The sequence below is a fragment of the Rhineura floridana genome, chromosome 15 (assembly GCF_030035675.1).
Source record: "Rhineura floridana isolate rRhiFlo1 chromosome 15, rRhiFlo1.hap2, whole genome shotgun sequence".
Taxonomy (NCBI): Eukaryota; Metazoa; Chordata; class Lepidosauria; order Squamata; family Rhineuridae; genus Rhineura; species Rhineura floridana.
This window is the reverse complement of record NC_084494.1, coordinates 4,883,784-4,897,558: the sequence shown is the minus strand read 5'-3', so window position 1 is coordinate 4,897,558 and position 13,775 is coordinate 4,883,784. Positions and strand designations below refer to the sequence as shown.

General features: G+C 45.8%; 1 protein-coding gene across 3 annotated transcripts; it reads left to right on the top strand.

Annotated features, from left to right (window-relative positions):
• Nucleotides 1-218: 218 nt before the first annotated feature.
• On the top strand, nt 219-9,866 carry PPIE (peptidylprolyl isomerase E). 3 transcript variants are annotated; one of them, XM_061597273.1, is made up of 10 exons: nt 219-451; nt 595-693; nt 2,374-2,417; nt 3,876-3,902; nt 5,149-5,230; nt 5,375-5,475; nt 6,475-6,598; nt 8,230-8,415; nt 9,339-9,547; nt 9,657-9,866. In XM_061597273.1, exons 4-10 carry the CDS (start codon nt 3,900-3,902, stop codon nt 9,723-9,725), a joined length of 774 nt encoding a protein of 257 aa, XP_061453257.1. In that variant the 5' UTR covers nt 219-451; nt 595-693; nt 2,374-2,417; nt 3,876-3,899; the 3' UTR covers nt 9,726-9,866. The 3 variants fall into 3 exon arrangements, with proteins under 3 accessions (XP_061453257.1, XP_061453254.1, XP_061453256.1); XM_061597270.1 differs by having other exon boundaries at nt 294-499; XM_061597272.1 differs by having other exon boundaries at nt 298-499; nt 9,405-9,547.
• Nucleotides 9,867-13,775: the final 3,909 nt, after the last annotated feature.

The following is a 13,775-nucleotide window of genomic DNA, read 5'->3' as shown; positions in this document are numbered from 1 at the left end:
TAAATAGGAATACAGCCATTGCTTTGTTCTGAGTCCCAGTACTGGGCCACCGAGCCCAGCATTGGCTATCACCAGCCAGCTGTGGAGAACCTGCGACCTTCCAGATGCTGCTAAACTACTGCTCCCATCGGCCCTGCCCGTTGGCCATACTTGCTGGGGCTGATGGGAGTTGTGGTTCAGCAAAGGTTCCCCCGCACCTGCTCTGTCTACACCGACCGGGTTTTTTCCCCCCAGGCAGGCGCCTCTCCTAGCCCTACCTGGAGATGCCAAAAGGCACCACCCCCAAGATCCCCCCTCCTTCTCCCCCCTCCGCCCAAGGCCTGGCCCCAGGAGAGCCTCCCCACGCATGAGCCCTCCCCGCCAGAGGAACCAAGGGGCACCGGGTGCCTGCTTCCCGGGGGAGCCCGCACGGAGGACGCGCCGACTTCCGGCACGGAAAAGAGGATTGTGGGTAAGCGGGCAAGCAAGATGGCCTCCGCCAAGAGGGTCCTCTATGTGGGTGAGTAGACCCTGGGGGCGTGTTGGGTGGAAGGGATGACGCTGCCCCATCCCCGGGACCCCGGCTCAACTGCTTCGCCTTTGTGTGTGTTTCAGGCGGGCTGGCGGAGGAGGTGGACGAGCGAGTGCTCCACGCAGCCTTCATCCCTTTCGGCGACATCACGGACATCCAGATCCCCTTGGACTATGAAACGGGTGAGGAGGAGGAGGAAGGGGGTGTTGGCCTGCTGTCTGCTGAAGTTAGTCTCCAAGTGTGTGTGTGTGGGGAGGCCCCAGGTGTTTGGGGCTGCCGCTCCTATCTGGCTGGTGGGAGTTATACCCACTTGGGATGGGGGCAAGACTGAGCTGGAGGGCAGGGCAGCAAAAGGGAGTGAGGTTTCCTGCACCTGCACCCTTGCGCGTCAGAGAGAATTCCTGCAGGGCTAGTTTGTCATGCGAGGTGTAAACTCCCGAACTCTTTTGCATGGCTAATAAAGGGGCAGAAACTCTGGCCTGTCCTGGCTTATCTTTGGCATGTAGTACTTCATTTTTGCAGCAGGGCCGAATTTCTTGTTTGTTTCCTTTTTTCCCCTCTGTCTTGGAGACTTTTCTCCCAAATCCCACCACACACCCAAGCACATGGGTTTGAAAATGGGGCCATTGTGTTAGGGGGCCAGGACCTAAAAGAGGACTGGGCTCCGAAGCAGTGTTCCTGCCAGTGGGTAGACCTCTTGTGGGGTGGCCAGGATGCTGAAGATGATGGGGCTCCAGCAGTTGTGTGGAAGCAGGAGTTTCAGCAGGGGAATTTCACCTGGCGTGGGAAGTCACACCTGGTGAAACTCCCTCTTCTGCACAATTGCTGGGGATACTCGAGCCTCCTCCTTCCTTGCATCCTGGCCACTCTGTTTGAAGTCTAACTGTGGGCAGGAACAGTGCTTTGGATCCCTAAGGAAATATTTGTTTTGTTAAGCCACCAGCATTAAGTGTACAATATCCCAGTAGGAAGCCCTGAGCCAGAACCCTTTTTCCAAATTATGACAGAGGTAAGGAGACATATGATGCATTTACACTGCGCCCCCTTCCTCCAAGAAACTCAGGTTGTTGTCCCCATTTTATTCCCATAGCAATCCTGTGAGGTAGGTTAGGCTGAGAGACAGTAATTGGTCCAAGACTATCCAGTGAGCTTTCTGACTGAGCAGGGATCTCAACCTGGTATCCTTGGGTCTAGTCTGGCAGTGTAACACACTTGTCCTCAGATGAGACTTATGGGCTGCACCTGCACTTCATAACTCATGAAAAACCCATTGAGCTGCTCTCAGGCTTCTTAACTAATGACTTATTCTGAACTCCATATTCATTTTTGTCTATAAATATGAAAAATAAAGAGTATGCCCAATGTTTTGCACCATCTATAATACATTTCACTCCATGATGCTTCTAATTATTTCATTCCAGTCATTTTGAGCTGCCTTGGTCTCAGATTAGTTCAAATTGTGAAAGTTACAGCCCTGTATATCAGCAGGATGCAAAGAGTGGTTTTAGATCTGTACTTTTAAGTTGGTCCTGGCAAAAAACAGCAAGACTTCTTGTGAAGAACTTTTAGCCCAAGATATTTCGGCTATTGGCTACCTATATCCCTTGAGAAAAAACCGTTCCTGGGTGGTAGAATGAAAATCAGTGTCTGAGCACAGCGTTCTGATTCACTAAATGGTCTACTAAATGATTCACTAAATGGTCTACTAGTAATAGACAGCTTTTGGACCGTAAGTCAGTGAGATGGGGCTTCTGAAACAGCAATGTAAAGACAATGTGCTTCTTTTAGCAATCTTGCTTTGTTGTTTTTTGTCTCTCTTGGAGACTTTAGGACATAATAATCCTTCTCTTGTATTTCTGCAGAAAAGCATCGAGGTTTTGCTTTCATTGAATTTGAGCTGGCTGAGGTGAGGAATAGCAGAAGGAGAGTCTTGATGTGGAGTTTTAGATCTGTTGATGTTTTCCTTATCTTCCCCCCCACCCCTACCTTTGTTGAACTGCTGGTGGTGTATTGACTTGGGGGTGGGAGACTGGGTTGAATCAAGGAGGGAGAGTTTGGAGGTTACTAATAATCAAGACGTATGGGACAGGGAGAACTTCTTTATTTTCCAGGGATAATTTTATAGCTGCTAGAATAATTTAAAGTTGAGCCAACAAAATAAAGACTAAATGCAAATGTATATTGGGTCAGAAACCAGCAATGTTTGATAAAACCTTCAGTTATCATTGTATTGAGTCTCATGAACACCACTTAAAGACTACCGTGATCCAGTGGTTTATAAATTGCATTATAAATAATAAATAATTGCCATTGAATAGAAGCATGCATGGCTAGGGATGCAGAATCACGACACTCTTTCTCCATCCCTGTTGCTCCTGTTAAGTGCCAGAGCATGTGACTATGTTTACTGAAACTGAATAGGCAGAATTGTGAGCTGGTGTTCAAAAGCGTGTTCCCGTTGTGTTTGAGATTGTAAGCCTGTAGGCAAGAATTTGTCTGTCTACCTGCCTTTTCTTTAACTAATATTTACACGGGGGTTGTAAATTAAATGTATATGAAGATACGTAACACTTGTAAAGAGCTTTCAAGTGGTCAACTTTAAAGTGGTCAAAGCACTGCATTATCTATTGCAGTTCTTATAACCCCCTAAAAGATCAGCCAGTTTTGCTGTTCCCCATATTGCAGATGGGGGGGAGTGAGGCTGAGAGAGGAGGGGGGGCTTCCTTAATTTATCTAGTGAAGTCATGGTAGAGGTGAGATTCCAAATGTGAGGTCTTCCAGATTCATAACTTGGGCTCTTAGCCGCTGTGGTCATTCTAGTAGAACTGGAGAGTAGAGGAGGAGAGACCGAGTTTTTTGGCCTTCATCTATAAAAGGATAAAAGCCAACGTCCCTGGGAGCAACAGCAAGAAACTGAAGATGATCCATTGAGATAGCAACAATGTGCTTGACTGGTGGCATGTCCAGCACCGAGAGCTGCATCTGAAATATATATATATGATTTTTCTTACCTTAATGTTGCACATCTTCTGTCATAGTCTGAATGGGAAAACTTGTGGCAGCCCTTGCCAGTAGAGGCTGGGTGGGAGTTACTTGCCTTGAAAGTCATAGTGATCCTGGGGTTCTTTCCCTCCTTTTTTCTCACCCCCCTTTTTTTTGAGGCTGGAAGATTTTATCAAATTTTTGGAATCAGCTTAAATTTCCAGGCAGTCCAGCATTTGGGATTTTCAAGCCCTGATGTAGGTCTGTTTGCTTAAATTGCTTTTCTCTTCTCTTAATGCTACTTGCAATGGAAACACCAGACTGGAATGAACTAGGTAACAAGGTAAATGCATAGTAAAATTTGTCCCCTTTTTCCTTTTAGGATGCTGCAGCAGCCATTGACAACATGGTAAGTTGGTCTTTAGCTTATTTAATTTTCTGGAAAGTTCAAACGCTCTTGATTCCATTTCACGGGGGAAGAGAGTTCAGCTTCCATCCGAAGCAGGGCCTCTTCTCTAGCAACCCAGACACCTTGGACATCACTTCTAGAGTAGTTTATACACAGCCTTCTCCTTTTCAAAGGCACGTAAAACCATTTGTTTTGGGTGGCCTTTGAGGACTAAGAATTGAAATATTTCTTATTGCCTTGCTGTGCATTGGCTTTCTTTACACATGACACCAAGCCAATGTTACGCAAAACATTGGCTCCTGTGCCTCTCTCCCCTCTCTCCTCCATTTCCCATACTTCCTGGAAGCAGACTTCTGCTGACTTCAGTTTCACTTTTAAGGAATTCCTACTAAGCACTGCATATGAAATAGGGATCTGGGTTTAAAACTACTAATGGTTGGTTTCTAAGTGAGACAGCATCAAATGTCAAGCCTCAAATAGTTGCCATGTGAGGTCAAGGAGGACAGCTGTGTCCTCCAGGGGCTAAGGTGGAACGTTGGGTTGATTTCGCCTGCTGTCCTGCCGGGAAACATGGCACTCCAGCCCTTATTTTGTGTGGAATCTCTTTTTAGGCCTGCAGTATCAATTGGTTGATCAAACCCATTCATCAACCACAGCTTTGTGGAATTTTTTAAGGGGCCCAGTTAATTCCCATTGTCCGCAGGCTCATGAGAAGGCTAGGGGCATTTATCAGCTTCCTGCTGAGGTTCAGGTAGAAGGTATCTGATACCCACAAAAGTTGGAACCCTGGGACAAAATACTCATTCATCCAAACAGCAGTAATAGAAGTGAATACACCTTCCCCTCCCCCCCCATTAAATTGAGGCAAATGAAATGCTGAAGCTGCTAGGACAAATTGTGTGAAAATCATCTGGCATTCGGTTTAGTCCATTGAAAACTCAATTATTAATTTATATGTTGCTGAATTGTCAAAGCAGATGTGAAAATTATCTGAGAGACGGAAGCAAGACTCATAGCGTGTCTGTTCTGAGAGCACACATGGTGGAGTGGGTAGAGTAGTGGACCAGGGCTAGGGAGACCCAGGTTCAGCCCCACCCCTCCACCCAACCCAGGAAGCTCCCATTGGGAGATCTTGAGCTAGTCAGCCTAACCTACCTCACAGGATGGTTGTGTCTATGCTGCCCTGAACTCGGAAGGAAGGGTGTCGGATAAAATTGTCATTAATTAATAACATCTCCCTATTTAGAATGAGTCTGAGCTCTTTGGGAGGACAATCCGTGTCAACCTGGCCAAGCCAATGAGGATTAAGGAAGGATCCTCCCGTCCAGGTGAGTCACAGAACAGAGATGGATGTCAAAAGCCCGTAGTCTTTGCTATTGCTGTGCTGGAGAAAAAAACATGCCTCGGTTAAGTGGGTGGCAAAATATAAAGATTCTGTTTCTCCCTGAACACCTTCTGTTTCTCTTCGACAGTTTGGTCAGATGATGACTGGCTCAAGAAATTTTCAGGGAAGACGCTTGAGGAGAATTTGGAGGAAGAGGGGGCAGTGCCTGCCCAATCAGAGGCACAGGAGGTACTTGGGCATCGCTTGGCGTGGGGGCAGGCAGTGCTCTGTAGATTCAGCATCCTTTTGGGGACATGACCATGGAGCCAAGCCACAGAGGGCTTTTTCCCGGTAGTCAGGTGTGCTTGTTTACCATTGTTAGCCCCCCACAAGCTGCAGAGGACCCCAAGTTAGAATCATAGAAGAGTAGCGTTGGAAGGGGCCTACAAGGCCATCGAGTCCAACCCCCTGCTCAATGCAGGAATCCAAATCAAAGCATTCCTGACAAATGGTTGTCCAGCTGCCTCTTGAATGCCTCCAGTGTCGGAGAGCCCACTACCTCTCTAGGTAATTGGTTCCATTGTCGTATGGCTCTAACAGTTAGGAAGTTTTTTCTGATGTCCAGTTGAAATCTGACTTCCTGCAACTTGAGCCCATTATTCCGTGCCCTGCAGTCTGGGACGATCGAGAAGAGATCCCGGCCCTCCTCTATGTGACAACCTTTCATGTACTTGAAGAGTGCTATCATATCTCCCCTCAGTCTTCTCTTCTCCAGGCTAAACATGACCAGTTCTTTCAGTCTCTCCTCTTAGGGCTTTATTTCCAGTCCCCTGATCATCTTTGTTGCCCTCCTCTGAACCTGTTCCAGTTTCAGCCTGCCTGTCTATTTGTACAGTGGGTGGTAGTGTTAGGCTAGTGCACACCAGGCTGCCTGACAACTTAGTGTACTTTGGAGAGATGACATCACCCCCACCCCCCACCCCGCTTCTTAAGAAGGCCGCCTTTGCTTTCAAAGAATCAGGAACTGATGAAGTTAGAGATCACAGCAGTAATAATAATAATAATACGTTTATAAAGTGCTTTAAAGGATTCAATTGCTTCATCCACGCTATCTCAGTAATTCTTACAGTAATCATGTAAAGCAGGTCAGATAGAGCTGGTGGCTTTCCTAAGGTCACCTACAGAACTCATGTTTGAGGCGAGAACTGAACTTTGGACTTGGAGAGAGCTCTGTGTTTCTTCTCCTAGGGTGAGCCACCAGCAAAAAAATCAAGGGCAAATCCCCAGGTTTACATGGACATCAAGATTGGAAATAAGCCTGCCGGTCGATTGAACATCCTGTTGCGATCTGATATTGTACCTATGACCACTGGTAAGAGACTGCTTCCTTCGTAGCATTGCGGGTTAGAATGCTCAGATTTTTCCCCCTCTAGTATTTTCAGATCTTTCTCATAATGCTGGAACCTGCTGAGTCGTGATTTGAGCCCATGGCTGAGTCCAGCATTCTAACTGCTACACCACATTGACTCAAAATCGTTGGAGTCTTGATTATTTTTAGCTATCCTTCCCAGCTGCATATTTGACAAGCATCTCCTCTGTGCCCTCCTTTAAGTCACATATAAAAATGTTGAACAGCACACAGCCTAGGACAGAGAGCAATAGCACTCCACTCAAGAGCTCTTCCAGGTTGATGCAGAACCATTAATAAGCACCTCCTGGGCATGGTTGCTTAACTAGTTGTGGAACCCCCTGACAATAGTAGTATTTTCCAGCCCAGATTTGTACCATATTGTCAACAAGGATATAATGGCAGACCTTGTCGAATGCTTTGCTGAAATCAAAATATATTGGGCAGTATTCATCTAAATTCTTCTGCTAATGCAATGATTAACGCTAGTGCAACATGAACAGAACAGATTTAAGGGGTGCACAGGGGGAGAAGAGGGGGGAGAACGTTCTGTTGTGCAGGGATAAATCCTTGAACTGATGGCACGTTCACCTTTGTGCTACGTTAAATGCAATCCATTGTGTCTGTGGTTTCCCGTGATCTACCAAACTATGGAGTCCGTCAAAAAGATACAGTTGGACTGGTGTGACTTGTTCTCCATAAACCTATACTGATGCCTAGTAATCAGTGCAGTTCTTCCTAAATGCTTAGATACTAACTGCTTAATATCTGTTCTAGAATATTGCCTGGTATTGATGTAATTGCGCAGATCCACCTTTCTCCCCTTTTTGGAGATGTGGCCAATCTTTCAGCACCTCAACTGCTCTCTAAGAATTACAGATTTTGGATGCTGGGTTTTATTCCGGTGTTAGTCATGTTCAGAGCAGACACATTGAAATCAACAGACTTTTAAGTCCATTGGTTTCAGTGGGTCTACTTTCAGTGTGACTAACATTCGATGTCATCCAGCAGCTCTGAAATAATATCCATAGGCTCCTTCATCTGGCCCTGGAGACTTGAGCACATTCAGGGTCGGCTGGTGGCCTCCAACCTCTCTTCGCTTATCGTGGGCTGTAAGGCCCTCCTTCCGTCAGCTGTTCTACTTCCCCAGTTGAGCACAATTCCCCTCCTAGTTGACTGGGAAATGGGCAGTTCTGTCATTAACATTTCACCATCTCCCTGAAGCATCAGACCTTTTCCTTGCTCTGCTTGTTCCGAAGGGTGCCAGAGAAGCCCCCCCTGTAAGGCTGTTTTACTTGTCTCTTTTTCACCTGTAGAAGTACTGAAGTCACATTGTTACAGCGTTGTTTATTTCTGTATATATTGGATACTGTTTTTTTTAATGCTTTAGCATGAAATTGGTATCATTTCTAAGAAGTCGGTATGGTAGAATTATTCTAAAGAAGACTAAGGAGACGCTCAAAGCTGAAATACTACCTAATTCAAATGCTGCAGCTGTTTTGTCTTAAATAAGTTGCCTGTATAGCCTTTGTTATCCTTCTCAGTGTAGAACTTTGCCTTTCTAATCCTGCCCCACCCCCTTTCCTGAATTGCAGAGAACTTCCGCTGTCTGTGCACCCATGAGAAAGGCTTTGGCTTTAAGGGAAGCAGCTTTCATCGTGTCATCCCTCAGTTCATGTGCCAAGCTGGAGACTTCACCAACCACAATGGCACTGGGGGCAAATCTATCTATGGGAAGAAATTTGATGATGAAAACTTTATCCTGAAGCACACGGGGCCAGGTAGAGTGTTGCTGGGGCAGCTGATTGGAGTCAGGAGCTGGAACGATGTGTTTGTTCAGACTTGAGGCTCTTGCTTTGTCTGTTTTGAGCTGGGCAGGCAGTTAACAAGTCCAGGTTCCCTTGATTTTTTGACGTGAGCCTCCTGTTTTAATTGCTGTTCTAATGGAATTATTTTATTGTGTACTAATTATGGAAATCCATATTTTAATGTTTGTATGACTGTTTTTTATACATTGTAAACCACTTACAAGCCTGTTTTGGTATTAAGTGATATATACATTAATGAACACTAATAAAGGCCAGCCAGTTTGCAGGCAGCGACAGCAGCAGTTCTTGTCTCTGTGACTTGCCCCAGAGTCGCTTCTGCGCTGGTGTAGGGACAGCTCAGGTATGACCCCTCTGGCAGGCCTCTTCTGCCCATCATCCCCAGCTAGCCTTATTTCAACCACCGTCATCAAATAGTTAAGTGGACTCCCTGAGGCCACCTGTTGCCCAAGACATCTCCCCCCCCCCTTGGAACTGCTTCTGCAGAAGAGAATACAGATTCTTCAGCACAGCTACTGCAGATGAGATAAAATTGTGCACTTGTCTCTTTTACTTAGCTTTCTAAAGAGCATTTGTTTTACATAATCTCTTCCCAAATTTCAACTTTTAGACAACTAAGAACCAAAGGAAGGGGGAATTGAGGGGGAAAAAATAGGGGGCAAATTATTGCAGCAATGCAGAGTGTGAAATGTTCATATTGTCTCCTAAGTGGAGGTCTTGTAAAAAAAAAAGTGTTTTGAAGGCACAGCATTTTTTTATGTGGGCTTATATTCTTTCAAAGCCAGAGGAGTTCATCTCCAACCCCTTTTCTCTTGTCTCTTTAGCTCTTCTTTTCTCAAGGCATTTTAAGCAGAATAAAATAAAATTTTGTATTGCAGATGTTGGGAAATTCTTAGAGGAACACTTGAGAGAGTCTAATGCAATGGATGTGTGTGTCTTGATAGGCTTGTTGGCCATGGCCAATTCTGGCGCCAACACCAATGGCTCTCAGTTCTTCATCACCTGTGATAAGACCGACTGGCTGGATGGGAAGCATGTGGTGTTTGGAGAGGTCGTGGAAGGGATGGACGTCATGCGGCAAATTGAGGTAAGGAAGCCACAGGGGCCGAAACAACTCTTTGCAGTTTTGTTTCTTTATAGGTGTGGAAATCTGACTACATTGTCCTCTTCTTTCTCCTCTCTCCCTTTTTATAAAGGCTCAAGGCAGCAAAGATGGGAAACCAAAGCAAAAAGTTATCATCTCGGATTGCGGTGAATATGTATGAACACAGAAGCTAATTGGGCATATTCACATTGCTGTCACATACAAGGGTTTTTAGCTATCCTTGTTGACATCTGTAGATTCTTAAGAAATCTATTTTGTACAAATTTTTCTTTTATAAAATAAATTATAGCTATTTTTTTAATCAATTCCTCCTGATTTCCTTTAAGCGTTTCCTTATTTTTCTGGCTGATTCAGCCATGCTGGTCTTTTTAAACTGCCAAGAGAGATATTTACGTTAAATAGTAGAATTTCCTAACCAAGAGCAACTCTTCCCAGGGACATTGTGGAGTGCCCCTGACAACTTCCAAGGGAAAGTTGAGCAAGTACCTGTTCTTGCGGATGCTTTAGTTCTAGGACAGCCTGTCTCAGGACAGAGTTCAGTTTGATGAGACCTGGTGCAGTTATTCATAGTTGGCTGCAGCAGTAGGTTGTGTCCTCAACTTTAATATCCAAAACATGCAGTGGAACTGGGGTCTCTTAGCAAGCTAAGCCTTGTGCCCAGAAGACATCAGTATGACCACCTTGTTACCACTTAACCAGAGAAGCTGGAGAGGTGGGGAACTAGGGGATTAATGGCCGCGTTCACGTGCCATGCTGAACTGTAGTTTAGTGGTGTTTGCTTATTATTTTCATTTATTCATTGACGGAAATTTTCCTATGTGACACACAATGATAACATAAAACAAAATTAAACACACTTTGAAGGTCCCTCTGTGAATGGGGCGAATACACCTCTAAACTCTAGGTTAGCCAATACTTAAATGGCTCACTTAAAGTGGGGTTAGACCCATTCATGGTCTCTCAATGGTTATGAGCCAGGGTGGAACTTCCATATGCCAAGGCAGTATGTCCCTAGGTTCCAGATACTGATGGGGCTTCATCCCCCTGCTCATGAGGCTCTCCAGAATCATCTTGCTGGGCACTGTTGGTGTCACATATCTGAGTCTTGGCACAAATGCTCTTCTTCTCTGGCACAGCCACAAGGAAATCAGAAGCTTTTGCTTCTGTTTCCAGCTAACAGTGGTTTCTTGTTGTGTCTAAACCCAGAAAAACTGTGGTTAGGGTTAGCGATGGTTTTTGGAAATAGCAAACTTCAACTGTGACGACTTTTACAAATGTTTGTTAAAACTACCCAGAGTTCCCAGCTCAAACATAATAAAAAATTATGGTTAGTTGAAATTGTTTCTGCTTGCCTTGTGGCCACATTCCCTTACTGCTAAACTGTAGTTTAGCATTATCTACAAACCAGTCGTAGTTAAAGCACTTTCAAGCCATGGTTTCACTTCCTGGTTTGTGGCCCATGTGTGATCATAGTTGGGAATTTGGATGTAATACTTAAGATTGATGTTAAGTATGTCTTTAGAAGGCCTGAAGAGAAGGCATGTTGGCTGTATGAATGCAACGACATCGTCTCACTACTGAGTTTCTTTGACTCATGTGACATGTCCTCAAAACGGCATGGGAGGAAATTGGAATAACCCAAATGCATACAATTTCATCGTTTAAAAAAATGTGATCCAGGCATGCTGTATCCAGTAAAGAATCTGATTGGCAATACCTTCTGAACAAACAAGGGGAAGGATTTTTCCCCCCACACAATGTATAATTATGGGGCTTGTTGCCACAGGATGTTGTTGCAGCCGCTACCATAAGTGACTTTAAAAAAAAAAGATTAAGACCTATCATCTCGGAATTTGTCTATTGCTAATGGCTAAAAATGAAACTCTCATGTCTAGAAGGAATGTAACTCGGAGGATCTTCTTTGGGAGCAGACAAAAGTGGGAAGGCTGCTGTGATGGTCGTGAGGTTGCAGGGCCCTTGCGTGGCCACTGCTGGGAAAGCTGGACTCCGATGGATCTTCGGACTGATCCTGTCTGGCTCTACTTGGCTTCTGTTTCAGTGGGAGCTCGTGCAGTCTCTAGCTGCGTAAAAGGGAGTGAATGGAGGATACAGACCCACAGGAATGGTGTCTGCTGTGCCTGTAATTGCTGGGGAGAGAGATGAACTGGCTCTTCAGGTATACAAAGGCGATGTCCCAAAATAAGAAATACTGAGGATTCGGCACAATCTTCCTGACCTATAGAGAGATTTTGATGTGGGAAGCAGTGAAGGATCCTCTGCTCGGGGGCAACAAGTAAAGGGATGTTCTGGGGCCATTGAGAGGTGTGCAGTTATTCTGAGCAAAGGTATGTGTGAGTTGCAAAATGGTTCCTTGTTCTCTGTCAGAAGGGAACAAGCGACCCCTCTGGCTGCAAATGTGCTGAGGGAGTCAGGAGAACTGGTTACTGAAAGAGATGGGCTGCAGACTTATTTCTAAGGATAACGACAACTGAGGTTAGACTTGCTGCAAAGAGGGAGGCCCAGAACAAGTCGCCTGAATGCTTCTTTCCCGTCTGAATGTTTTGTGCCATTACATCATCTGCTCTACTTCGGAGTGGTGGTGGTGTCATTTCTGCTTCCCCCTGCTGTGAGGAAAAAGAGAATGAGCGGCAGGAGCACGCACACACTCTCCTTGTACCCTGGATTGACATCTCTGGTGTTTTTTTCCTCTGCAAGTGCATCAGCTCTTTGGGCAGCATACCAGAGGGTGGAATTGGACTGTATGTATCCATCTGGTGGGAGGGCTGTGCCTCACAGCAGGGGAATGTCCCTTCTGCCAGACATGCTCATTGTGGTCCCTGGCCAGTTCTCTCAAGCCAACTGAGGGGACCCTTCCTTGACCCTGGAGTGCATGTATCAGGAAGACCTTGGCTAAATGAAGGGCCACAGGTTCCCCAGTCCTCACAGATGTGAAATGGGGAGGTCAAGAGTGAGTGGGGTTTTGCTAGAATATGCTATTCTGCAGAAGGGTGTTGACTTTTCTCTGGGTAGTAACAGGCAGCCTCCACCCTCCAAATTGGGGTAGTGACTGATGTTACTCAGTGGTGAAGCCCTGGGTTCAAATCCCACCTCAGTGATGAACTCACTGCAGCCATTGTTCTTTTGGTTTCAGTCTATAGCCAACCACCTGTAAAGTGCCACAAATTAACGCTGGCCCTGGGTGATAATATTGTCAGTAGTCATGTTTCATTGTTTGGTGTCTGCTTACAAACTTCATACCTTGTAGTGCTCGCAAATGTTCGCTCTTGTGGAGACAGTGACACTCAACGCAAGGCACCAACCATGTGGATGTGGTGTCAGTTCGTATGACCAGCAGATGTCAAAACAGAAAGGACCAGGTTCTCACCCAGGGTGGAGGAGCCTCTGGCCCTCTAGATGTGGAGAATGAAGGTCACTGAATTCTCACAACTGGCCAGGCTGGCTAGAGCGAACGGGAGCCGGGGCTTCAACAATATATCTGGAGGACCCAGCATTCCCCATCCCTGTTTGAATCCTATTTAAGTTTACTTGGACATAAGCCTTCCTGGGGCTGCCTATTAGGTTTTTATTTCTCTCTGCCTGGGCTGCTTGCCCCAGGTCTTGGCTTCAGGCATCCCTTTGCCTGTTATGTGGGTGGACTGGGCAGCAGGTGTGATGCTGGTGGGAGGGAAATCCTGCTTTGTGTACATGCCAGGGGTGGGAGGAATAGACCAGCCTGGGGCCCTTCAGACATGGGTGCCCACAGGAATTTTACAGCTAAGCACAATACTGGGGAACGGCTACTTTCTGACAAAAATGAGAGCACTGCTTGTAGTACTTGCATTGAGTCTCAGATTCTACAAGTGCTCTCTTTTAAAACTTGATTTTTTAAAAAGAAAGCTAGGGATCTGGAGATTATGGTTTGTGGGGTAGGGGAACTACCTTGCCCCTCCCCCACCCCTGTGGATGCCTGTGGCTCCTGATGTTGCGTGATGGCTGAGGCTGATGGAGCTGTAGTCCAAAACAGCTGGAGGGTACCAGGTTAGGGGAGGGGGGCTGGACTAAACCTTTTCAGCCCACAGGATTATGAGATCTTATTTGAAACTTTCCTAATTCAGCTGCATTGTGAATTGGTGGGGGAAAACATGAATTTGCTTACCGCTACCATACACCATAAAGCAGGCATGAAAGTACACTCCAGCTGTGTTCAGAT

Bases quoted from the DNA above. Each gene is read 5' to 3' on its own strand.
- PPIE (XM_061597270.1), top strand. From the start codon at position 469: ATGGCCTCCGCCAAGAGGGTCCTCTATGTGG. The intron at 5,231-5,374 runs GTGAGTCACAGA...TCTCTTCGACAG, and splicing joins GGAAGGATCCTCCCGTCCAG to TTTGGTCAGATGATGACTGG. The intron at 5,476-6,474 runs GTACTTGGGCAT...TTCTTCTCCTAG, and splicing joins CCCAATCAGAGGCACAGGAG to GGTGAGCCACCAGCAAAAAA.